This window comes from Seriola dumerili, unplaced genomic scaffold (assembly GCF_002260705.1).
Source record: "Seriola dumerili isolate Sdu_G_001 unplaced genomic scaffold, Sdu_1.0 BDQW01000432.1, whole genome shotgun sequence".
Taxonomy (NCBI): Eukaryota; Metazoa; Chordata; class Actinopteri; order Carangiformes; family Carangidae; genus Seriola; species Seriola dumerili.
The window spans coordinates 6,586,574-6,611,938 of record NW_019174687.1 but is presented as its reverse complement, the minus strand read 5'-3'; the positions used below and the strand labels follow the sequence as shown (position 1 = coordinate 6,611,938).

Sequence of the window (25,365 nt, the reverse complement as noted above, 5' to 3'; positions counted from 1 at the left end):
CTCCTAAGCTTTTACTTACAGCCTTCTCCAGTATTCTGTGTTATCTGGAGCTCAGTTGATTGCCGTTCCCTCCAGCCAGCACTGTTAAGAATAACTCACCAGTTTGCAACAGGCGGCCTCTGGTGTGTAGAACAGACACAAGCCGTTTATCTGAAAGTATAGACCTTTCTATTATTGGAACTCGCCTCAAGCCTGTCTGGTTATTTTGTCTGAATGAAGGGAGCCACAGTTTGTTGATTTTCAAGAACTGGCCGCCTGCACTAGGGGTGTGTTCGGGCCGACCGCCTGGCATATAGATATTAACTTCACTGCATCTGCATGTGGCCGAACCACAGAGGTTCATTTAGGTTACAATTTAGCTTTTTGGTCACACAGTATACAACCTGTTAAATAAATAAATATTGATGCTCAGTTTACGTCAAGTGAATATAATGTATAACTCTAACAGACACACGAGAATGTAAAACTTCTGTCTCTCAGGACAGTCAAGGCCCAGAGGGTAGATGTTACACACCCTAGATGACGTTCATGTGAACAGGGGCTATCAATCTCTGCATGATCATCTGTAACTGATCATTTGCAAAACAAATTGAACTTGTTGCGCAGGGGAAACAGCACTTTTTAGCGCTTATCCTTGTTTTTATTTTGGTTGACTGCAGAGTTGATTGAAAAGTTGATTGACAAACAATAATTTCATTATCAAAATAGTTGCCAATTGATTGTCTAAGTAAATAAATGTGAATATTTGCTGGATTTCTTGTCTTCTACTGAAAATCTTTGGATTTTAGACACCAGGTTGGACAAAACAAGGTCGGATGGACATTTATCAATTAATAATTAAAGATAATCATTAGTTCCAGCATCAGTTAACTAAGATAAACAACAATTCTTTCACAGTAGACACATGTAGGATATGATTTTGTGGAAATATTGCTGTACTGAGCTGGAAAATGAGCCGTGGTCTCTAACACACACACACACACACACACATCCAAGGATTGAAAACATCAACCAGTAAAAGCTGTAAATCACATTTTTATTCATCTGACACAAAATGAAACGACAAACTGGAACTGCTGCATGTATAAACCGCATACTCCTCTCTTTTGCTCCACTCCATGACTCGCCCAGCCTCTTACATCGATCCAGACGTGCATCGATCCAACCCCCACCCTCCCCACCCACATGCACACTCACACACAGACACACACACAAACATACACACACATTTTTGCATTCTGAGCTCCACTCATCTGTCTGGAGCAGTGACAAAGTCGTCTGCAGATAGCACCACCTTTCCTCTAAGCGTGTGTGTGTGTGTGTGTGTGTGTGTGTTTGTAGAAGCAGTTTGTGCGCAGGGTGTGTCACAGATGTAGGTGGGTTACAGAAGGTGCAGAAGGTGTGCGTCATCTGGTCTGCAGCGTATGCATGCAAGGGTGTGTCAGTGGTTAACAGCGCTACCTGAAATAGCTTCCCATTTCATGCAGAGGTGCAGAACTACACACATGCCGAGCTTGTTCTGTGGTTTGAGACCTGTGTGTGTGTGTGTGTGCGTGTGTGCGTGTGTGCACACCTGTCACCTATGAACAATTGGCCAGGGCTTTCCTCCTCATTAGGCATCTTCAGCATCTTCACCAAGACGTACAGCTTCCCTGCAGAGAGCATACACACACACACACACACTTTTTTTCACTCACATACATATACACATTTATGCTCACACACAGTCATAAGAACACACATGCTGACAGTGAAAAGGCAATTATACTACCTACATCATAGCACTCATCATCACTTAAATCCCCATACACCCTCACGTCTGCAACACCTACAACTTTTCTGCTAAACACACACACACACACAAACACAAACACTCGCCCTCAAGTTCATTCACACCAGTCCAGTTGATCCATATTTCACCCTGAGCCTCCATTAAGCAGCAGTACCCCACAGACAAACTCAGTGACTGCAGCACAGTGTAAAATAGATTTGCTCTCCCAGGCTGATAAACAGGTGATTATTTTTCCCCGTGGCTGTGGTTTCTCCTTTTTTATGTCTTCTCTGTTCAAAATGAAGAGAGGGAAAATTGTGTGTACCTCAAGTCAGAGACTGATTGAGGTGATGTGAGGAAGACTATCCTCTGCACAGTTTTGGAGCAGTGATGATAGCAGTGGATCTGGATTGGGAGGCACACGGAAGCTGGATGGAGTTAACATCAGTTTGGTAGTTAATTGAGTTTTGAGAGTTGTCAGGATGAGAGAACATGCAATTTCATATTGAAATATTACACTGGAGGAACGTTTTCTGTGAGTTTACTACACAACATTTCTCTCCTCTGAAAAGCTGAAAAGCTCGTTTGAACTAGAACTATCAGCTTTCAGCTGTCATTTTATGTTTTTATCCTTCGTTTTTTGGAAGAATTGCAGTTTCCTTTCTCTTCCTTACTAGTTATATTGATTTAACTTCACTATGAAAATACAAGAGATCCAACATTAGCAGGTACACTGTATTTTTCACTGGCCCATAGTCCTCGTCCTGTTGGTTAGCAGTGATATGTATATGCTTGGAGCACAGGTGCCGGGGCCACCTGTGCTCCATCTTGAGGAAATTACCATAAACTGACAGGAACATTATGTCTGCCATATTTCACCCATTTTTACAATAATTTTGGAGTAGATGATTTAAGGTTTGCATGACCTGTGTTGTATTTTAGCAATAGAATTTCCTCAACATATTTTTCCACTTGGCTTCAGTTTGGAGAGGAAGATCACACATACCTTTTTTTTTTTTTTTTTTTTAAATTGAAACTCACACAAACTAGCAACATAACCTGTCAATAAAGTATGATTCTACACTGTTGTGCAGTTTAGGGTTTAGGGTTAAGGCTTCTCTTTCCAGAGGTGCTGTCTACACTAGAAAGAACAGTGAGAGAGAACAGTGAGGACTCCCTCCTACAGAGGGACATTGCAAACCCTTTTCCTTCCATGTAGACAGATGCTGGTCACTCTGATGTCATTTTTGGCAATCAGCAATTCCATTTAAAGCCCTCTTCTCTGCCTCCCAGGTGTAAATTACAGCAGCAGGGAGCTCCTCAGCCCTGGGTCTCTGAACACATGTGCTAAAAGTTGTACTTGCTAAAATCTTGGTACACATTAGATCAACTCCCATTTCTTTTTCTCTTCACTGCAGTGACAAACTTCAACAATGGCTTGGAGGCCAGTTCAGACTCTGACGATGAGGACAAGCTACACATTGTGGAGGAGGACAGCCTGCAGGAGCCTGAGGTCGCCGACGCTGATGGGACCACGCCGCAGGACAGCCACGACGCCGCCACGACAGTATTACCCCACAACGGCTCCTGGAATGGAGGTGAGATGCCACCACAGAAACACGATCATATCAGTGTCAGTGTGTAGGTTTTCATTCCAGCCAGGATCTGTGCAAAAGTAAATGTAGGTCAGCCATTCCCCGACTTCAGACTGGTCCTTTAAGACTGATCTTCTTATTATCTGTTCTTCCTGCGAGTCTTTGCTGAGCATGTTTGCTCTTTCTCAGCAGTGCCCTCTTTCAGGTCCACACATTCCTAAATGGGAGCTTCCCAGTGCACCCACACAAGCTGTCTCCTCACAGCTCTGCTTCAGACAGGGAGATAAGTTAAACTTTTACCCAGCTGTACCTTGCACCTAATAGTTGAGGGAAGTTAGAGTGTGATTCACTTTAATTGCACAGATTTTTTCCTGCTTTTGGGCCATTCAGGCCAATAATCAGTGATAGCCAATAATTTGTACTTAAATGTCCACATTCAGCATTATTCATCTCTGTCATGGCTGTAAGTAAATCTTACAAGGTACATTAATATTGGAATGAGTTAGCCGTGTGTGTGTGTGTGTGTGTGTGTGTGTGTGTGTGTGTGTGTGTGTGTGTGTGTGTGTGTGTTTGTGTGTGTACATCTTTATATGGTCATGTGTTGGCTCCTCTGTTTCAGGAGATACATTAGAACAGGTGGTGAGACTAATTATCCATGCAACTGTTATCAAGTGCAACCAGACCAGGACAGAAGCAGACTTATGTTCACTGTGTTGGCTGAGCGTTATTGTGCAACAGTCCTACACAAACTAAAGCACATACACAGGACATTTTTTAAATAACGTGACAGTAAGATGCCCCGGGATAAAAACACATAGACTAAGCTTTCTGCTGCCAGTGTTGTTGTGTAGAAGAGCTGGAGTCAGCTGAACATGATCACAGCTCAGTTTGTCATGCTGAGGGGTTTGTCTGTGTAATCTCCAGCTCTCACATCCAACAGACCTGGATAAACCCCATATACTCCCTGAAAGACCACCACTCCGTTTAATAATGCAGTTCTCTGCCGCGGGTCAGTTCTTCATAGGCAGCTGCGCCGTGTTTGTGAAAATCCCTGTCAGTACCAGTCATATGACAGGCACCCCCATCACCTCAGCTCAGTCAGATACTCCAAGATTAATTTCACTTCATTTTTAATTTTTTTTTTTAAACAGTAAAGTAACAAAACACTTTACTGTGTCAACTTTCTGTGTGAAAGTTTAGTTCAACCTCTTTTCTCCTGTTTATTGTTTGGTGTGAGAGTGATACAAGAGGCAACCCTTTACATTTACAGCTCTGCTACACAGCATCCAATACAAAGACAAGAGATGTTCAGATGATATTACTGAGTCAAAGCTCAGATGAAAGTGATGACTAGTGAAGTGAAAAATCAGAGTGAAACTTCAATCCAGTCAGAGGTTTAAAGCAACAAAGTCAAGCTCATAGAAAGGAAAAGAAAAGGGTGACAGTTTTTGCCCGTCAATCCAAAACTATGGTCCTAGATCGCACTGTTTAATTGCAGAATTCAGACAGAAACATTATTAATTGCTGTTATGACCCATACTTACAAACACAACCTATTGGAATACACCATGAAATTATGCAGAATGTACTGGCTGACGAAGGTTCGGTGCAGACATGCTTTTTTTTCTAGTTCACATCTTTGCCCCAGGACTCATCAGGTATTCGTCATCACACAATCTGACATGCTCCAAAACTGAGATTGACACAGATTGCAAGATTTTCTTCGATGGCTCACAGCCTGATCTGCAATGTCACTGTTTTCACACAGCTTGTAGGGGTTGTATTCTTTACTGTTGGTAATTCGGTGCTCAGTGTGTAAATATAAGGTTGTGTGTCTGTGTGTATCTACCTGCTCTCTTCTTTGATCAGATTAGTTCCACCCTCCTCTCAGCCTCAGTGAACGCCCACTTGCCTGCAGAGCAAGATGTTCTGCTGCCCTCTCTCCTCTGTGTACATAACCACATCCTAAAGGCTAATCAAACTACAACACGCACACGCACATTATCTACATCTGAACTGAGATCTCCCCCTCTCCATCTCTCTCTGATAAAACACAGTGATGAGCTTCAGCATCATTTCAAGTCATCTCTGTCCTCAGACTGCTTAAACTCTCAGGTCCACATGTTCACCTCTATATTTATTGACATTATAAAGTAATTTGTGCATTAATTTAAATATTAATGGAGGGAAAAACAAACTCGTACCTTCTTCTAAAATGTGTTCTATCATGAAAATGCATTGCAATATATCTCTATTTCTATTGTTGTATTTCTTGTTATTTATTACCAGATGAATATATTTGGATGTGTGATAAACACTAAGTTTATAAACAGAGCATTAGAGAGGGGTCAGGAAATAAGTACTACGTTCCTCCTGCTCCTTTTTGGTCATGTGTTATTTGTTGGTTTATTTACAGAGAATTTGTTACTTAAATTAAAATCGATAGGTTATTATTGTTTGCTTTTTTTTTCATGTTTCTCCCCCCTTGAGAAGCTGTTAGAAGAGATTATTTGGCATATGTTGTTTAAAAAATTACTTAAATGAATAATCAGTTATCAAAGTTGTTGCCAAGTCTTTTCAGTCAGTTATTTATTTGATCTCTACATCTGAGAAATCTTTTCCACGTCTGTGCTCTGTGAAGACAGGTGTGTTGACAGAGATATTAGTGAAATAATGTTGTAATGAGCTCCCTCATTAGCACTGCTGGGATTGTGTGTGACTGTGTGGAGCTGAGTCAGCTGAACTGCATCATGCCTGTGAGTGCAGACAGGTTTTATTTGCACTGCATGTCCACTCGTAGATTAATACATAGCAGGTTTGATCATGCAGGAAGCGTCACGTCTGTTTTATTAAGCACAGTTGGACCTCATGTTGATTATCAATCAGTGTCCTGCTATCCATCCTCCTCTTCTTCCCATTTATAGTGTCAGAAGTTTCAGCAGCCACAGGAAGTGCAGACAGAAACAGATGTTTTGGAGGCTTCGTGTCATTTTGCTTTTTAAATTGGTTTTCACTTCCAGACAGCCTGCAAAAAAAAAGCTCTCTGTAAAACTCTTACGTTTAAACCTCCACATACCCCCCGGTAAGCAAGTTTGCAGGATTAGCTCCTTGCACATCCGAGGACACTTTGAAAAACATGACACACCTTAGCATACAAACCAAACTGCAAAAGAGCCACAAGATTTAATAAGCAGCAGCAGAACCAAGTCTGCATTCAACAGCAGAGGTTGATTGGCTTGTGTTTACACCGCTTCTCAATGCCCTTTTAATCCTCGATTCCCCGCAAACAGCTCAGCCCACGCAAGCATCTGCCTTCATCTCAACAGCAGTTAGTTACAGCCAAGCAGGAAATACTAAAACCATGGAGACGGCGAGAATGTGACACTCAGAGATATTGCTCTCAAGGCTTGTTTCATTGTTGCTGAATAAAGCCTTACATGGTGTGAGCAGTGCTCATGAGTGCTGCTCGCTCTCTTTCACTTTGTTTTCCTCCCTCTCTCAGCTCGATCTTTTCTCTGCTGTTTCTCTACACTGATCCCTTTTCATCTCTCTATTCTTCTACCTCACTTTCTTCTCGCCTTTTATTTTGCATTTGTTTCCCTCTCTTTTCCTCTGTTCTCCTCCTGCCAAATTTCCAAAGTCAGATATTTTGTGAAAGCCTCTCCTCAGTGTTTGAAGTGATAGGTGGTGCTCTGCTCGCTTTGGATATTATTAGCTGTTAATTATCCACAAAAGCTTTGCTGAGCTTGTTGTTCAGTAAACCTCAATATTAGCATTGCTTATTTGACTTTTTTCGGACAAACTAACTTCTTTAACTTTTGGAGGCCTCATCCTGCCAATGCTGTGGCAGGTCATACAGTGTGTACAGCCGCAGCTATTAGAGCATGTCAGGATAACCTGTATTAGAAAATGCAGAAGATACCATATGTCTGATGTGATTTATCTTTCCAGCTGTAAAATGTCCAGCTCAGTACATATCCCAAAATATCAAAGTTTTTAGACAGTTGAATTTATCTGTATCAGAAGTGTTTGTTTACGGTTATGTGTTTATGTTAAAAAAAATTTTAAAAAAGAATGTTGGCTGAAATATTTCATATTTATTGTTTAGGTCACTAATACCCAGTATTAGGAAGGATCTAATTGGTTTTCTGTATGTGTTTTGCTTTTTTATAGCACTTTGCAGACTCTTCAGATGGTGACTATACAAATGATTGAATTATAATTATTGTTACTATTAGGTTCCTGTTTGTTTATGGACCTCTGCTCTAATTAGCAAGTTTATCCGTCATCCATCTGCTCGTTGGACACTGACCAGTTATAAATTACTTTGCCATTACTACCAGAGCTGGCGCATGGGATTTGATAAGGAAGCAGTTCTTTGTTGATGCCGTGTGCACCTTTTACTGATTATTGACATTGTTAGTTAGTTGTGAGTCTGTAGTAAAATATGCAGTGTTTAGCAGAGAAAAATTGTTTATTTATAATCTGAATGCAGTTTTTGACCCTTGACCTTTACTATCAGGCACTTTTCATGGTAATAATGTCAGACAATAAACTTGTGTGTGCACTTTTCCAATACATAAGAGCAGTTAAATACATAAAGTGTCAATATAATTACTATCAGCAGTAGTAGCCATATATACAGATCAACATATTTCTGGAAAGATACTGAATTTTCAAGAGGTGTTGTCGGGATGAGGGAACTGTGTGCATATAATCAGTTTTTTGCGGCATTTCAGGAACTGAGTCTCGGCACAGGTATGTAACATAACATATTTGACTTGAGTCATGTGTCGTGACATTATCTGTTTTTCACCTGCACCTGCAGCAGAAACCAGCCTGTTCACTCCTTTAGAAAAACATTAACAAACCAGGAAGGAGAAACGTTTCTCATGTGTGTGGATGAACTCTGACTGTGTGATGGTGGGGGGGCTAGTCGTGGAAAAGTCATGAAATGTTGCAGCGCTGTGGAGCCACTGTGGGAACCCTTTAAAGACTCGACGTGATATTTTTGGAATTGTCTAACTTTCACTCCTTTCTTTCCTCCCCGTCTGAGGCGAGAGGAGAGAGCAGGGAGAGCAGCTGGTGTTGAATTAGTCCTCTGGTGAGAGAGATTAAAGTCTGCTACTCCCCCTGCAGTCTGGGCCGCACTGCAGCTCCAATCCATCCTGCCTTATAAATTCACCACGGACTCACAGTGACAGGTTCTGGCAAGGTATAGGAGTGCAGTGTGTGCAGTGTGTGTGTGTGTGTGTACACTTGTGAATAACTCTGCCAAGTGTATTTGTCTGCGTAAACGTATCCCGTTAAGTGTGTGTGTGTGTGTGTGTGTGTGTGTGTGTGTGTGTGTGTGTGTGTGTGTGTGTGTGTGTGTGTGTGTGTATGTGTATGTGTGTGTCACATGATTTCCTGTTTTCATTCCAGTCTGATATCCCACATGTGTGTGTTGCTGGGTCCTGGTCGTCATTACTGTGCTGCTTTTTTGTGAGGCATTAAGTGTAATTGTAGAGTTTGGTGGGAAAATATGCAGAGAGGTGTATCAGAGGAGGGGGAGGAGGGTCAGGAGAAGGAGTGATGGAGGAAAATAAAGCAAGCGACTGAAGGAGGGAGGGGGAGGGGGCGGAAACAAAGAGGCATGAGATGAAGGTGCAGAGGCAGATGGAGGTAACAAGAGGTGTGTGTGTGTGGTGAGGAGTGAAAGTGATGTAGACGAACAGGGATGGTGACAGAGAAAGTGTGAAATACTGATGGAGGGAGGAGGAGACAAGTAAAAGAATGGAGGATGAGTTTGAGAGATTGAGGGAAGAGAGAAAGTGATTCACACTGAGCTGGGCTAATTTTGAAAACACTTGTGAAAACGATAGTTTTCAGTTTGTTTTTGTAAAGATCACAGTGCTACACCTAAACAACAGGAACACAGCTACATTTCTTTAGCTTCTTCTTCTCTTTCTTTCTGGTTACTCTGTTGAATTTCAGCTGGTTAAAAACTCCTGTCTGTCCCCTCCTTCTCTCCATTATCGCTGACTGTGTACTGTGTTTTAAAACTGACATTTTAGTTGTTTTTATTTCAGGTTTTATCAGCATTTTTGTGGAGGCACTCCACCCAGCCTGAAACAAAGAACACTTAGGAAACACTTCTGAAATGTAATATTAGGTTTATTAAGCTTTAGGAAAATGAGCAGTAGCACTACATCAGGGGATTTTTTTTTTTTTACACTCAGAAACCAAATCCTGCAAGGTTTTGATGGTCCAGGTGGGCGGGGTTTGGGGCATGGCTAAGACAGTGAGTGCTTCGTTGTGACATCACAAAGTTACAGAAGTTCTGACGGCTGGTTTTAAGGCTCAGTTTCTGAATACAGGCTATGTGCATTTCTCTGTGGACTGAGCACTCTGATTGTAAAGCAGGTCTAGGTTCTATATGTGTGAAAGTATCAAAGAACACAAGGACATCTATCTTTATACGATAAGGCACCTATAAACTGCCATATAGTAACTACATTAATAACAATGAGATGCTTCAGGATCGACGTGCTTCAGCGCAGCAGGTGATTGATCACATCATACGTTTCACGGAGCAGTAATAAATCAGCAGCAATGGCATGAAGAAGGAAAACCTCTGCATTTCCGTATTTTTCAGTTTTTGTCATCAGGTGAACGAGCAGACAACAATGATTTGATTTGCATGACAATTAAGCTACCTGTTGTGTAGCGGTTCTTGCGCTGTTGAACTGTGATGTCATTCAAATCACTGTGTTATGATCGGAGCGTCTGACAGATCCATAAAAAAAATACAGCCCGACGGCAGCACCTGTATGGCGAAGTCAGCTGCACTGGCCATTTAAAGTGAGAGATCACAGAGAGGGTTAGAGGTGACAGAATGTTGTGTTCTTAACTTTACTGCCATCAAGCACCCGACTAGCCTGACGTCGTCATTTAACAAAAGCTCAGATTTCCTCATCCCCTTCGAAAAGCACGAGGCCGGGGTTTCAGATTCAGCCACAGATTTTCCCTACTTCATGTTGTTTTTGTGAAGCTCAGTTTTTAGGTGTAAAAACACCAGCAGACCAAAAAAGAGAGAAAAAAGAAGGAAAGGGAGTGAGACAGAATTAGGTATAGACGAAGAGAGTACGGGTAGAGAAAGGTGGAAAAAGTGTAAGAAGAAAAAGAGGGATGAGTAAAGAGGTGGAGAAATAAGTATGAAAGCTGGATGAGTGTGTCTCTGAGGGGAAAGAGATATTTGGAAAGCTTTTGGATGAGATCATGGGAAGCTGAGATCTGTGCGTTTAAAATGAGGCTTAACAGGGCTCGGCCTGTGCCCGCCTCTTCTTCATGAAGACACACACACACACACACACAGACTCCTCCCTTCTTTTTATGACTGGTTCTGTGATTACTGATCCTGCAGACTAACACACAAACACACACACACTCAGCCACAGCTGCACCTGTCCCTGACATGGCTCAGCAGGAAGAGGCGTGGCCTTTGGCACCGGTCCCTGCCAGCATTTAAAATGCTTGATCTCCATGGAAACACTGGTCACAGTTTTACCTCAGTGCTTGTTCTTATCAGTGTTTCTGCACTGAAAGTGAAGTAACTTCTTTGCGCTAGTTTCTTCACCGATGTTGTTACAGTGACACACCAGATCTGAACAAGGAGAGAGAGAGAGAGAGAGAGAGAGAGAGACAGAGAGAGAGAGAGAGAGAGAGAGAGAGAGAGAGAGAGAGAGAGAGAGAGAGAAAGCATAAAAATAGGATAAGAAGCAAAACAAAAAGCTGTGAGACATTATAAACCATGTAACAGCCTCAGCACTCACCTGACGCAGGTTATCTCACATTGGTCTTAAGACTTCACATTCTTAACTTACGGTCTGTTGCATTATGGGAAATGTAAGATCCATTTTTTTGGAGCTTGATCCGTATTAGAGAAAAGACATCTCAGCCTCTGCTGCTTCAATTTAGACCATTCTCTTGCAAGTGCCCCAACTTTATTGAAGTACCGAATCACTAGAGGACCTTTTTTATACAGACATTGACCTTTTATAGACTTTCTCCACTTTGTGCATCTAAATATTTATAACAGAGTTGAGCTTCCTATTACATTGTAATCCTAAAGTGATCTTGGACAGATATAAAATAAAAGGCAGCTTGGGACTACATCATAGTCTTGACTTACACGACACAAACTTGCAGCTAATTTTCAACACATGGGCTGTGATAGGTTGACATTTTATATATTGTATATCAGTGGCTTTGACCATTTTTTCCAGTGTTTATTTGTAACAGTGATTTAATGTGTGTCATTGTAAATCTTCATATGGTCAAACAAACACGTGGTTGTGTAAAATGTAAATGCACCAGAGATCAGAAGCCATTGTAATTTCATGACAGATGATAACTGCAACTTCTAGTGTGGTCATACTTGTTTATATCTTCTATTCAAAATGCATAAAGTGTAAAATATCGAGCCTGTCCTGGGTAAATTTGTGTCCTGTCTGTATTGCTACACGCCTCATACCTGAGGTTAATTTGAGCAGAGGAGTGTGTTTGGTTTTAATGAGAGGAAGTGTTGGATAGAGGACAGACTGTGTCAGTGTTGTAGCGTTACATCCCTGGGCCACTTTCCTGTGAAGAGCCACATTCAAATCAAATCAAGCCCACTGGATTGATTATTGTCGGTAAAGCTCAGTTTGGTTACAGGGAAACACTGCCTGTCGCTTTCACAGCAAACCAGCTGTTCCAACTGAACTCAGACATCATCAACAGACTTTCACAGGACCGTTCAGCTGCTGCCGCTGTTGTATCAGATAAGCGTGATGTAACTGTATAGAAAGGTTATAAACTAAGGATGGTTTTATTCCTGAAGTGCTTCTTGGGAAAAACACATCACAGTATCAGCTGAGCTCAGTGCTGGTTCATATCTTAAGTAGTCAGGACTGGCCTCCAGCACCACATGGCAATTTTGGTGTTTTTCTTTAAACTTCAGCCTGCTGAGTAATTCTGCAATTGAAAACATCAGTGGAACAAGCTCTTAACTCAAGTGGAATATTTTGTTGTTTGATTTTGTTGTGTGTTTTATACAAATGAGCACTTGAGGAGTCATAGAAGCTGAATCACTGATGTGCTTTTACTTCTTGTTCCTTTCATCTTTCTCATCGGATTTTCCTCTGTTTACTCCACTGTTCCTCTTGATTTTTGTCTTCAGGAAACAGGATGATATTAAACTGAACTGAACTTTCAGAACGTCACCCCGAGGGGTAGGGGAAGATTTTCAGATTCTGAGGAGCTGTCAGCTATGAAACCTTTAAGGAAATTTGTCAGAGCCATTTGTTTTATGCTAGAAACCTCCAAACTTGTTTCTCTCAATTTTTTGGAAAATTTGACTAAATAATTTATAAACTGGTGATAGATGGGTGGTTCAAGAGGAGCATGCTCATCACAAGGGTTCATTAACAAGCCCTGTGCTGCTCTCTAGTGGTGATGCTGTAGAACAGATTAATTTCAATTTTCTGTGTGTGTCAAAATCTGATGGTGGAGGTTTGATACATCCAAAGAAAGTAATACCAAATGATCGACAGTATCAGAAGAATAAACCTGTGCTGTCTCTTAAGGGACAGATTAAACTCGTCAATCTGCTGCTCCATATACCTCCACTCTCCAGCTGCTAAAACAATCCTAAACCTTGGACATGTGTGTGTGTTTTTAGTGAAGGAGGAGTGTGTGTCAGATGAGGAAGATGAGGCCGTGAAGGATGCTCTAGTGGAGGAGATTCTCCAGCAGGGAGACACAGCCATCATCTATCCTGAAGCCCCAGAGGACGAGCAGAGTCCAGTGGAGACAGGAGGCGCTGATGAGAACGGTAACACCGACACACAATCACACAACCGCTGCTTAAAGCTAGCTGCTGGTAATGGCATCAGGAATGTATTTTTAACTGAATGCCCACTCCTTTTAATTTGAAAACATAACTGTCATATCAGGTTTGATTCAGATTGTGGTTGTACATTTGCTTTGTTGTACAAATTGCATTACTTATCCACATTATATGACAAGTAAAAACCAGAGGAGAAGGTTTGGATTGAGCTTTTTGTCTAGAGAAAACTGGACTCACTGAAATCACTGTTAGCATGTTAGCGAGTATTGGAAACAATAAAAGAGACTGAACATGCTCACTTGGAACTATATACCAAACATTCTGAAGTATAAGGAAAAGACATTTGGTCCATCTGTAAAAAGCAAAATAATTAAAGCAGCTGTGATCGTATAGGATTCCCAAAAAGGTTTAAGTGCTAACAATTGATGCAAAGACTCAGGGGCCTTACACACAGTGCACAGAGGCTGTATGCACGTGAAGGTTGGAGGACTTAAACCATCACCCTGCATGTACCTGTTCCAGGCACACCGGATTCCTTCTCCCAGTTGCACACTTGCCCCTACTGCTCCCGGGGCTACAAACGCAACGCCTCGCTGAAGGAGCACATCAAGTATCGCCACGAGACCAGCGAGGACAACTACAGCTGCTCACACTGCAGCTATACTTTCACCTACCGCTCGCAGCTTGAGAGGCACATGAGCCACCACAGGGGCACCAGGGAGCAGGTAACATCAGAGCGTGAAGGTGTCAACTCTGTTAAAGTGCAGGGCACGGGTTTGTGGTCAATGGCACAATGAAACCACAGAGCGGGTTGGTTCTTAAAAAGTCTAAAGTAATCAAAGTATTACGTAGATTTGAGGCCCAAATGTCTCAGTAACTTATTAGAAGGCTTGTATTCTGCATGTGCATTATGTACATGTTTTATTTATCTTAAATATCGTGTTTCTGCAGAGTGAATTTTCCTCATAATAACTTTAATCAATCTGAATTATCCTGATTACCCCCCCCCCCCCCCCCCCCAGCTTATGCTAACAATAGAAAAATAGAAGTTTCCCATTTATTTCCATCATAGCAACTCATCTGGACACATCTGCATCTGTTGCTGTAGTTACTCATCATCAGTTACTCTCTTATCGCTGTTTCTCTTTTCCTGTCTCAGGTTCACGTTTCCCAGTCGACAGGAGGATCAGGAGGAACAGGTGGAACGCGCAAGTTCAAGTGCACGGAGTGTTCCAAGGCCTTCAAATACAAGCACCACCTGAAGGAGCACCTGCGCATTCACAGCGGTGAGCTGTTGTCACAGCAACTGACACGCGCGCACGCACACGCACACACACACACACACAATCCCCAGCCTGGCACAATCTAAGCCGCTGTTCAAATCTCCAGGCCGCTCACGTCTTGTTTTGGTGACAGTCATTTATGAGCTGGAATCGCTGTATTTGTGGTTGATCAGAGTTTGTATCAAATCTACTCACTCAGCTCCAGTTTGTGGTAGCTCTGTAAGTTTGGATATGGATATTAAACAGGGCTGTGTTACATTAGGTACATTTGGCCTTTTGTTTCATTTGTGTAATTCAGAAATTGTGCATGCAAACACAAATGTTAACAATAAAAAACAGGAAATAAATCTAAAAAGGTTTAAAAATGCAACAATGCCTACATTTTGGTTCTGACCCCAGAATACTACATTAGTTATAAAACATTGAACTGATGAACAATGATCTGATGAAAGATTAATTAACCAAGATTCACATTCGACCACACTCGTCATTGCCAGCTGTTCCAACTTCACTGTCATACTTGTTGCTTTTTCAGTATTCGGTGCTACAAACACATTTTGGTCAGTCCCAAACACGTGTTTAGATTTGATACTCAGTTCAACCAAAGACTTAACCTAACAATGACAAAACAGTGGCATCTCAAAAACTATGAAACAATCTTCATTTTACATTTAAGACAAAAAAAACAACATACTTTAAAATGGACTTGAGCTTCTCTTTTAAAAAGGTTGTGTAATTTCTCTGTGCACTCTTTTAGGTGAGAAACCATACGAATGCTCAAACTGCAAGAAGCGATTCTCCCACTCAGGCTCCTACAGCTCCCACATCAGTAGTAAGAAGTGTGTGGGTGCAGCACCCCCCAACGGCGTCGCTCGGACGCCAATCAAGTCCCCCCCTCCCACCACCCAGACTGCACCTGTTGTAATTGCCCCGGCCCGCATGATTCTTAAAGAGAAGACTGAAAGTAAACCCCTCCAGGAGCAGCTCCCCGTCACCCAGATCAAATCTGAACCTGTGGAATATGAGTGCAAGCCTGTGATGGCGGCACCAGCAACTTCAGCTGGTACCAATGGAGTGGTGAACGGAGGGACTGCTCAGCCAGCTGTGGCTCCAGCTGCAACCCTGCCTCAGGGTGTGGCTATGGTCGTGCCCACAATGGGCCTGATGTCGCCCATCAGCATCAATCTGAATGACTTGCAGAACGTGCTTAAGGTTGCAATGGACGGAAATGTGCTCAGGCAGGTGCTGGGCACAGCCAACGGGGTGGTGACGCAGGGGAAGCAGGGAATTGTAGTCCAGCAGCCACAGCAGCAGATCATCAGCCTGCCGGCCTTCGTGGACCACGACGGCACCACGAAGATCATCATCAACTACAGCATCAGCCCTGCTGCCGCCACCACTGCCACTACCCAGCCTACATCGCTTGTTGTCAAAAACAACCTTCCTGCCCCTCCCGCTGTGACCAGCACTGCTGCAGCCCCTACCCCCAGTAAAACAGATAAAGCCCCAAACCCAGAGGTGGCTGACCTCAGTATCGTCAAGGCAGAGCCAGAATCAGTGCCCGTCACTGACGTGGAGACGGAGGCAGCGGCAGCCACGCAGACAGCAAAGGAAACTGTTAAAACTTCAGACACAGCTCAGATGCCAAAAGCCAACACCACCAGTACATGTTTACTATGTGAAGACTGTCCCGACAACCTTGAGGCGTTGCACCTCCTCCAGCATCGCAAAGCAGCCAACGGGGAGGCGGTTGACTCTGCCGCCCTGGACCCCTCATTCGCTGCTTTGCTAAGCGAGGCAGGAGTGACACTGGAGGAGCCGCCTGTGGACGACCTCCTCTCACTCCTCAAGACCTACTTCGCCTCAAATGCCAACCCCAGCGAAGAAGAGCTGTCAAAGATCTCAGAGTCTGTTAGTATTCCAATGGAAGTGGTCAGAAAGTGGTTTGCCAAGATGAACTCTGGGAAAAATTTGGGCAAAAACCGCAGTGACACGACATCCAAAAAGACTGAAACTAGTAATTCCAGCTCAGAGGACACATTGAATCAGAATGGAGAGGAAGAAGAAGACGACACCCAGGAAACATTCAACAGAGACTCTTCAGAATCTGGAAGCGCGTCTCCGTCAGACTCCACATCACTAGGCGTCAACACCGGGGACCTTGTCATTGTTAAAAGCGAGCCAGAGGACCCCGAGGCCCCAGACTCCCAGGCAGAGCCCCTGGACCTGTCCCTCCCTAAACATATCGCAGCAGCATCGAAAACCAAAACAACCACGCCTCCCGCCAAGCAGCAGGAGCAGCCTCTGAACCTGACCTGCCTGAGAAAGGAGCAGCTCGATGGTCAAACCATATACGTCACCACGCCTCAAACCGGAAGACCTGTCAACATCGTCACTGCCGCACAGCTGCCCACGTTAGTGGCCATTGCCGGTCAGGGCACGGTGGGCTGTCTCAGAGCCATCAACACCACGACGAAGAGAACCATCCTCATCCCCCAGCTCACCTACACCTACGCCACCACGGCCGGTAATGCCTCCGGAGCGAAGACTGTCGTACTCAACGGCCATAAGGTTTGTAATGTTAAAAACTGTTATAACTTCTAAACAATAGTAGGTTGGTGTGTTTGCATTATCAGTTAATCTGTCAGTCATATTTCTTATCAATTAATAAAAATCAGAATCAAAATTCAGAAATTGTGGGAAATACCCAGAGCTGATGTTTTCTGAGCTCAGGATCTGTATTTCTCAGTTATTCAACTGAAATGACACGAGGTGAAAACTTCCATTTTAGTTTCTATTTTTGTCAAAAATGATGTGACCATACACACAAGATACCCATCTATTGCAGAAGAGTGTTTCTAGGCAGAACAGGCCCCTACGATAATACAATAAATGACTTGTGCATTTTAGATGTTTATCTCAAGCTTTAAACAGAGCATTGTACAACTAATGCAAGAATGAAATATAGATTCAGATACAGATTCCATGTACGACTAGAGACGCATCAACTCTGAATCCACCCAAAATAATATAGAGCTGCAACAAATAGTTGATTAATCGATGAGTTGATTGAAAGAAAATTAATCTGCAACAATTTCAATAAAATCGATGAATTGTTTTTGTTTTTCAAGCAAGTTCATGAATGTGAAGACTTGCTGCTTCTGTGTCATATATGATAGTAAATGAAATGTCTTTGGATGGTTGGTCAGACAGTAATAAAAACATAATGAAGTGATTTTTGGCAGATTGATAATGAAAGTAATCATCTAGGCCTTGAATAGTATTTTAGGAACAAACTCAAGTTCATGCTTTGCTGCAGTGACTTTCTCTAGACTGATGCAGGTGAGACTGACAGAGACCATCTGCAACACAACATTACACCAGCAGATGAGAGCTGAACTTGGTCCCAGAGATCTGAGAGTCATTCAGACAAACTTTAATTGCTATAAAACCTCCTGAGGGTCTCATCGTGAAAAAATGTTTCTCTGCCTGATTGTGGTCTTTCAGATAACCGATCAGAATACTGCACCACGGCAAACCTCTGCCGTCTCTGTGTGGCTCTTAATGTTCCACATGAAACCCAAAGTAAACACTTTAAATTACACTCATTGTCATTCAGTCATATAACCAGGTTTTTATTGGTATGAGCTGAAAGTATCAGTTATAGGTACAGCTCAATCAAAAGAGGAAATTGTCACATTAACATTCACAGTGCAGACCTTTCACACAAACTGGGGATTCAAATTCACTTCCAGGTTATTGCCTCCACTCGACACATGGCATTAAATGATGTATTCATGTGTAATTTTTCGGTTTGCGAGCAGGAGAAACGTTCGGACAGCAGCTCAGACGCCGTGTCCACAGTGGAGGAGCAGAACGACTCAGATCCAGCCGGGCTGATGAAGAAGCGGCGGCTGGAAAACGGCGTCTACCCCTGTGATCTTTGCTCCAAGGTCTTCCAGAAGGGCAGCTCCCTGCTCAGGCACAAATACGAACACACAGGTGTGCCTCCGAACGAGAAGCTCACTAACATTATCGCTAATGCACTAATCTTTGTTTCATTGCTAATTCTCACTCAAAAGGTGCTTTTAAAGATAATTTAAATAAGTCTGGTTTTATTCAGCAGGGGTTCTGTTTTCCTTTTCCCACTGAGTTGCCCAAAGGTAGTCCCAGTGGTCAAGGCTGTGATTTTACATGTGACATCATCTCTCATTAAATGTCTTATATTTAGTGTGTGTGATTACAACTTTTATGGGACACCTGGCTTGTAAATGTTCCAGCCCAGGAACTAGTGACATCACTATTAACAGGCGTGAGACTCCGGAGATGAATTAGCACAATGTTTTCCCTGAAGCTGCAGCTAGCGTCATATTGGAATGTGGTTTAATTGATGCACAGTAGTGCACAGGTGTGTGTCCGTTCAGCCATGACATCATCCACACCATCACACACACCTATGTTTATTGGAATGGCTTGATGATTTTTTTTTTTTTTTTTTTTTTTTTTTTATAAAAAGGATATTGCTGTTGTTCTCATGTCTTATCTCAAATCATTTCACAAATCCCTGATCCCATGAAAAAAAAAAATCCCTACCTGGTATGTGACACTCAGCCCCAAGCGCTTTTTCAGTCAATCCATTCAATACATAGTTTCAGAGGCCAAGTAACTTTTAATAGTTAAGTCATTTCAATTCATTTTTAATTGTTTTTAGGAGGAACAACAATTGAGCTCCATGACAAAGAGGAATAAGTAGTAATAATTAGTTTGAATTCATTATTGATTTTGGTCTTTTCATGAGATTTTTTGACAATAAGAAAAAAGCCTCGCCCCTTTGAAGTAATATTTGCACTACTCTTAAATGTTGTTAATGTGACTTCAAAGGTCCCATACTTTATACTTTTCCAGTGTTTTATTTGAAGTGTGGATCCGTTACAAGATATATTTGTAGTTCCAATCACCAAAAACCATCTTTGTTTTACATCTCCTCTCTCAGGCTTCTCTCTGGAGCTCTAGAAACAACAGGTTGGTGAGCCAATCAGAAGAGAGGAGGCTCTGATCCTCTCTAATTGGCTGACTGTTTTCTTACTAATCAAATAAACATATAGCAAATTTCAGGTGATCACTCAGAGAAACCAAATCCTGCAATCCACTTGGAAGTACTGGCACTGATGTACACTAATATTATGAAATTTACGTATACTCTTTCTACCCAGCAGTGAGTGTCGCAGGGAAAAGCTCTGAAAGCTCCTCTGACTCTGTCTTGTTTCATCCGCAGGAAAACGGCCTCATGAGTGCAACGTCTGCAAGAAGGCCTTCAAACACAAACATCACCTGATCGAACACTCGAGGCTGCACTCCGGTGAGAAACCTTACCAGTGTGACAAGTGCGGGAAGCGTTTCTCTCACTCCGGCTCGTACTCCCAGCACATGAACCACCGCTACTCCTACTGCAAGAAGGACGGGCCAAACTCAGGCTCCGGGTCAGGGCCGCGCAGGGTTCAGTTGGAGCTCGGCGCTGGGCCGCAATCGGACAGCCGCACCACAACCCCGCCCTCCCAACTGGACTCAGACGAGAGGGAGAGCGAGGAAGAGGACGACGAAGACGACGAGGCCATGTGTATGGACGACATTCGGGTCGTGCAGGTGGACGACGGCGAGTGCGAGATCTACGAGGGTAACTTTGATGACGATGAGGAGGACGGAGAGGAGATGGTGGAGGAAGAGGTAACAGAAGAGGCAGTGAGAGAAAAGGTGGAGAAGGAGTTTGCGTGTGATGTGGTGGAGATCGAGCTGGGAGACGATCACATGGGGGACGAAGTGATGGAGGAGAGAACCGAAGACAAGCGGGAAGCAGCAGGTGTGGAGACAGAGGAAATGGCAGCAGGTGTTGAGACGGAGGAAATGGCAGCAGGTGTGGAGACGGAGGAAATGGCAGCAGTCGTGGAGACGGAGGAAATGGCAGACTCTGAAGCAAATACGGACAAAAGCATTAGGGAGGAGTCAGACAGCAGCGAACCCACAGAGGAAGTGGAGACAAATGCCAAGTAAAAGAAGGAGAATCCCTTCGGGACAGTTCGAATGTGAAGGTCGTCAAAGTCGAGTTTGAGACAAAACCGCATCTCGCCATCAGAAGAAAGTCACGGCAGTTGCCTGATTTTAACGGTCCACTACTGTGTACAAAAACCCAGGTGTGCCTGAACTTGAAAAAAGAAAAAAACAAAACAAAACAGTGACTTTTTTTTCTTGTGAAAATTAAATATCAGTGTTAAAATTGTTTATAGAAGTACAGATTTTAAAGCAAAACTCACCCATCAACTTGTTAGACTTGTTACTGAGACATCCCAGGTTGTTTTTGTTCTGTGTTTATTTGGTCAATGTTACTAATCTTGTTCTTGTTTGAAACATTTTAACCTGTAAAGATGAGAAAGATTTCTATACCTTTTTATTGCCAATGAAGTTTCCTAAATCAGTATTTTATTGAGTTCTACGAACAAAAACCTCTGCACTACAGTATTCCTGGTTTACCTATGGAAACATGCCTCATGCATTGTATGCCCTTCAGTGTTATATATGTACACTAGCTAGCGAGATGTTGTTCGTGTTAGTGTTAGTCTTTGCTAGCTAGCATTACTTTCAGTTTGACTGTTAGCCTTAAGGAAAACAAAGTATTCTTGGGGAGGGTTGTGGGTGGGATGGGGAGTCCGGGATGAGAATGTGGCTTCTGTACGCCATAACCAAATTTGTCCTATCAGGGAAGGTAGAGTCACAACCTCAAAGCCAGCATCAGGCACCTGAGTTTTGCAACCCTGCGCAGCCCAAACAGGTGGAGTCTCCAGGTGAAGATTCAAAAGCAGACTCCACCCGCCCGGCTTCAGCTGCAGTTCCAAAACACACGCGCCATTTCTTACCAAGCTTCTCCTTATTTTGGCTTTAGTTCTCAGTCAGTGTTTCAGTGTTATTAGCTTATCTATGAAGTCATACTGTACGTGAAGGAACGGGGCCGTTTCCTGCTCCACCCCAATGCCTCCAGCCTTATGCAAGACCTGTGTGCTGTTAAAAGTGCCATTGAACAGTGTTATAATTTCTTCTTCACACATGTAGCCAGTATTATGTCCCTCTGTTACTTAAACAAGACCCATATTGACTAATGTTTGTTCACTTGCACAGAGCAGCAAATTTATGTCACAGTAATTGAAAGATATTTCCTGTGAAATTAATGCAAATATTTTTGAGGCCTTGAACAGTATTTGAACCACATGTGAAAGTTGGGAAACACAGTATTAGGGCTGCAACTAACAATTATTTTTATTATTAGTTAATCTGCCTATTAGTTTGAATAACTGATTAATAGTTTTGTTTACAAAATGTGAGAAAATAGTGAAAAATGCACATTGTGATTATCGTCTTTCTGTCCAACAGTCCACAACCCAAACATTCACTTTACCATGATGTAAATCAGAGAAAAGCATCAACTTGGACAAGCAGGAATCAGAGAATGGTCAGTTCTTGTGCAAAGATTACAAAGAAAACTAAATATGACGACTCGACTAATCAACTAATAGTCAATTAGAGGTACCAGTTTTCCAAATCCTCACAAGAATCTGAAAACAGAGAAATAACAAATGATTAAATCAGCTAATTGACTGTTTGATGTAGCTCTACATAGAAGATCTATGTAAAATGAAACTATGGACCTTAAGCCAATCAGTGCATGTTTTAATAGACCTGAATACTGTTATGGACTCATTTAGTTAGTTGAAAGTCCTCGTTGCCCAACAGTAACAAAAAAAGGTTTAGAAGTAGATAAATGTGCCGGACTGTGTTGGAAAGTAGAAATCAGAAATACAGTCCAGACTGAGCCGAGTGTGGATATTAAATGCCTTGTAACCTTGAGATAATCAGTTTCCCACTGATGGTAAAAGTATTTAGAAATGCAAGTTAATATGTGTGACTTTACGTCACAAGTCTAAGTTTTTAAAATGTTTACAGAAGTGCTTCAAAACAGAAAACTTTCTGTTAATGCATGTTTAAGTATTTGAAGGGCGTTTACTCAGCAGGTTGGCTCAGGAGGAAATGAAACAGACACAAAGCCAAGTTCAGTTTAAAGTGAAATGTAGACTGAAGGATTTGTCAGTAACAGGATCATTTTTGTCAGATGTGCACTTTTTTTTTTTTAGCAGAAAAAAAAGAAAGTTGTTGCAAGCTGTCCCGCACTTCAGGTAACAAACGTTAGTGAATGTGGTCTCTGTCCAAGTGTTTTCAGTTGGTTTTACCGAACAGTGTTTATAGGATTAGTCTGTTTTTAATTTTTTGTTTTTATGTGTGTCCTCTGTATGTTTTTTTTTGTTTTTTTTCAACAATGGCAGTATTAGAACCCTTTTCACAGATTAAAAAAAAAATGTACCTGTTTAGTTTTTAGAAGACTTTTTTATATTTATGTGTCTTATTTTTATATTTTCTTTTATGGTTATTTATTACACATTGTAGTGTACATTACTGTAGTTTGAATTGATACAATAATATATTTTAGTATGAAAAATAATCTCAAGACAAACAGAAAAAATCCCAAAATGTGGTTCTGGGAGCTGAAGTTTGTTTTAACAAAAAACACATAAAAAAGATAAAACATGTATTCTGTAAACATGACTTCTGTTTTAAGCTAAAAAAAAAAAAAAAGAAAAAAGACAGGAATGAATTGAGAAATAGAAACTGTTACATGTGCATCCGCTCTTTGCGTCGTTATGAAGCTACTGAATTCTAAACCTCTGTGATTTTAAAAGCATGAGTCGTCGCTGTTTTAATGAAGGATCTTGCTATGAAGACATTACTCCTCCCTTTTTATTTCGAAGCCAAATTTAGCTCGTCCCGACACCTTGTTTTCTGTTGTGTGCCAACTCGTTCCATTGTACTGTCGAAGGCTGCATATTGTTTGTCCTCTACACACCCTTTGTAAATCCACTGTCTTTTTGTATTGTTTTTATTTTAGTTTTGCTCCATTTTTATGACTCCCCATCACAATAAAATATAAGACAGCATCTCTGAGTCACTTGTTTTACTTCTCCACTTCCTGCTTTATCAGCCAACTAGCATATACAGTCTGAGGATAAACTGAGGAATTGTTTCAGGTTGTTTTGGTCCAGTTTCACACCAAGCTTATCAGTTCAGTTTCATGTCTACTGTGTAGTCTCAGAGGGTTTTACAATGTGGATCATTCAGCGCCGTCTTCCCTCAGACTCTCACACAACATATTCAAACCTCTGCACATCTTGTTCCCTTTATCATGTTGTAAATTTAATTATAAGTAGATAAAACTACAGTCAATCCACACTCACTTATTCATAATGACCAAGTGAAAACATTCAAATGAATTTGCAAATAAAGAAAAATAAATCAAGAACTGAAATCTCATTTGCAAAAGAATCCAGGCCATTTGCTGTGGCTCAAAATTGTAATCAGGTTCATCCCATTTGTTTTAATTGTCCTTGAGATGTGTCTAGAACTTGACTGGTGTCCACCTGTGGCAAATTAAATTGATTGGACATAGTTTAGAAAGGCTCACATCTGCATAGCATGTCAGGACAAAAACCAAGGCATCAAGTCCAAGGACCTGTCTTTGGAAAATAAAATGAAAAAAAATAAAACCCTGACCAGGGAAAGATCAGAGCTGGGGGAGTAAAACTGTTTCTAAAGCTTTGAGCGTTAACACAGAAAGAGTGGCCTTAAAAACTGAACTGGAAGAAGTTTGGAAACACCAGGTCTCTACATAGAGTTGGCTTTCCGGCCAAACTGGACAAATGAGGCCTGAATGATTTGCTTCTGCCGCTCACTTTCACCTTTTAATGTTAACCCAACGGAGGAAGTCAAAAGTGCAGTCCAATCAAATCAAATAATGAAGACTCATCACTAGGTGGTGCTAGAAGACCACGCAACAATCAATACCTAAAAGGACTAAAGCCTGCAGTGTCATGAGAGCAGAACTCAGCACTAATTATTCATAAATAATTGAGTCACAATTATTAATGTAAGCCAGTGTCCCCTGAGCTCTGAGGAGAATTCTGAGCTCTATCCAAATATAAATCCATGAAATCTAACCATCACTTTTTTCTCCTGTGTACAAATGACAGATTATCTGCATGGCTGATTTCAATATGCAAAGTTATTATGTGTAATTAGAGGAAAAAAGAAATCAATGAAATGATAGTGAGGTGGGGGGTAATAAGGACACAAAGCAGCCAGCCGGCAAAGATGAGCTTGACTTAAATGTTGTCTAACAGCATTTTAAAAAGGTCAAAGAGAACAAAAGAGTTACTCTTCTCATCACTTCAGGGAGAACTCACCAAACTGAAAAGTAAGTCTAATGTCCAGCACTAGAAACGTCAGCTTGTGTTGCACTTTTACCCGGAGCGAAGTATGACAACTTTAATGTGAGAGGTTTCTGTGATACTTAACAGAGTTAATGTTCATGATGCACCTGATATTTTGTTGTTTGTTTGTTTGCTGTGGAGCGACTGCTGTGTGAACATAATGAGGGAAATGAAGACATAACCACACTCACATTTCTCCCTCTCACTTTTAATCAATGGTGTAACACCACAACACACCACAGGTGATTTACCATAGACATGATATTTCATACAGGGACAAGGATATAAAAGAAACATAAGGCAATAAAAAAAAGAAAAGAAAAAGATTAAGATTAAATATAAAGGGACAGATGCTCCATGTTTAGGGGTAGAGGGCATGGAGCCATAGAGGGGAGCAAAGACTCAAATTCTTTTTATTTGAGAATGAGGCAGAGCTGCTCCTGCCAGACCATCAGGAGGAGGCTGACCAGTCAGAGACAAG

At 41.9% G+C, this 25,365-nt stretch overlaps 1 protein-coding gene across 1 annotated transcript in view; it reads left to right on the top strand.

Moving 5' to 3' along the window:
• LOC111233899 (zinc finger E-box-binding homeobox 1-like) overlaps positions 1 to 23,549 on the top strand; it is a 63,935-nt gene extending 40,386 nt beyond the window's left edge. The window contains exons 2-8 of the mRNA XM_022761813.1: positions 3,190 to 3,369; positions 13,070 to 13,222; positions 13,760 to 13,962; positions 14,397 to 14,523; positions 15,278 to 17,091; positions 18,345 to 18,522; positions 19,796 to 23,549. Of these exons, the coding sequence (XP_022617534.1) occupies positions 3,190 to 3,369; positions 13,070 to 13,222; positions 13,760 to 13,962; positions 14,397 to 14,523; positions 15,278 to 17,091; positions 18,345 to 18,522; positions 19,796 to 20,568 (3,428 nt within the window). The 3' untranslated portion in view covers positions 20,569 to 23,549. The remainder of the gene's footprint in view (positions 1 to 3,189; positions 3,370 to 13,069; positions 13,223 to 13,759; positions 13,963 to 14,396; positions 14,524 to 15,277; positions 17,092 to 18,344; positions 18,523 to 19,795) is intronic.
• Positions 23,550 to 25,365: the final 1,816 nt, after the last annotated feature.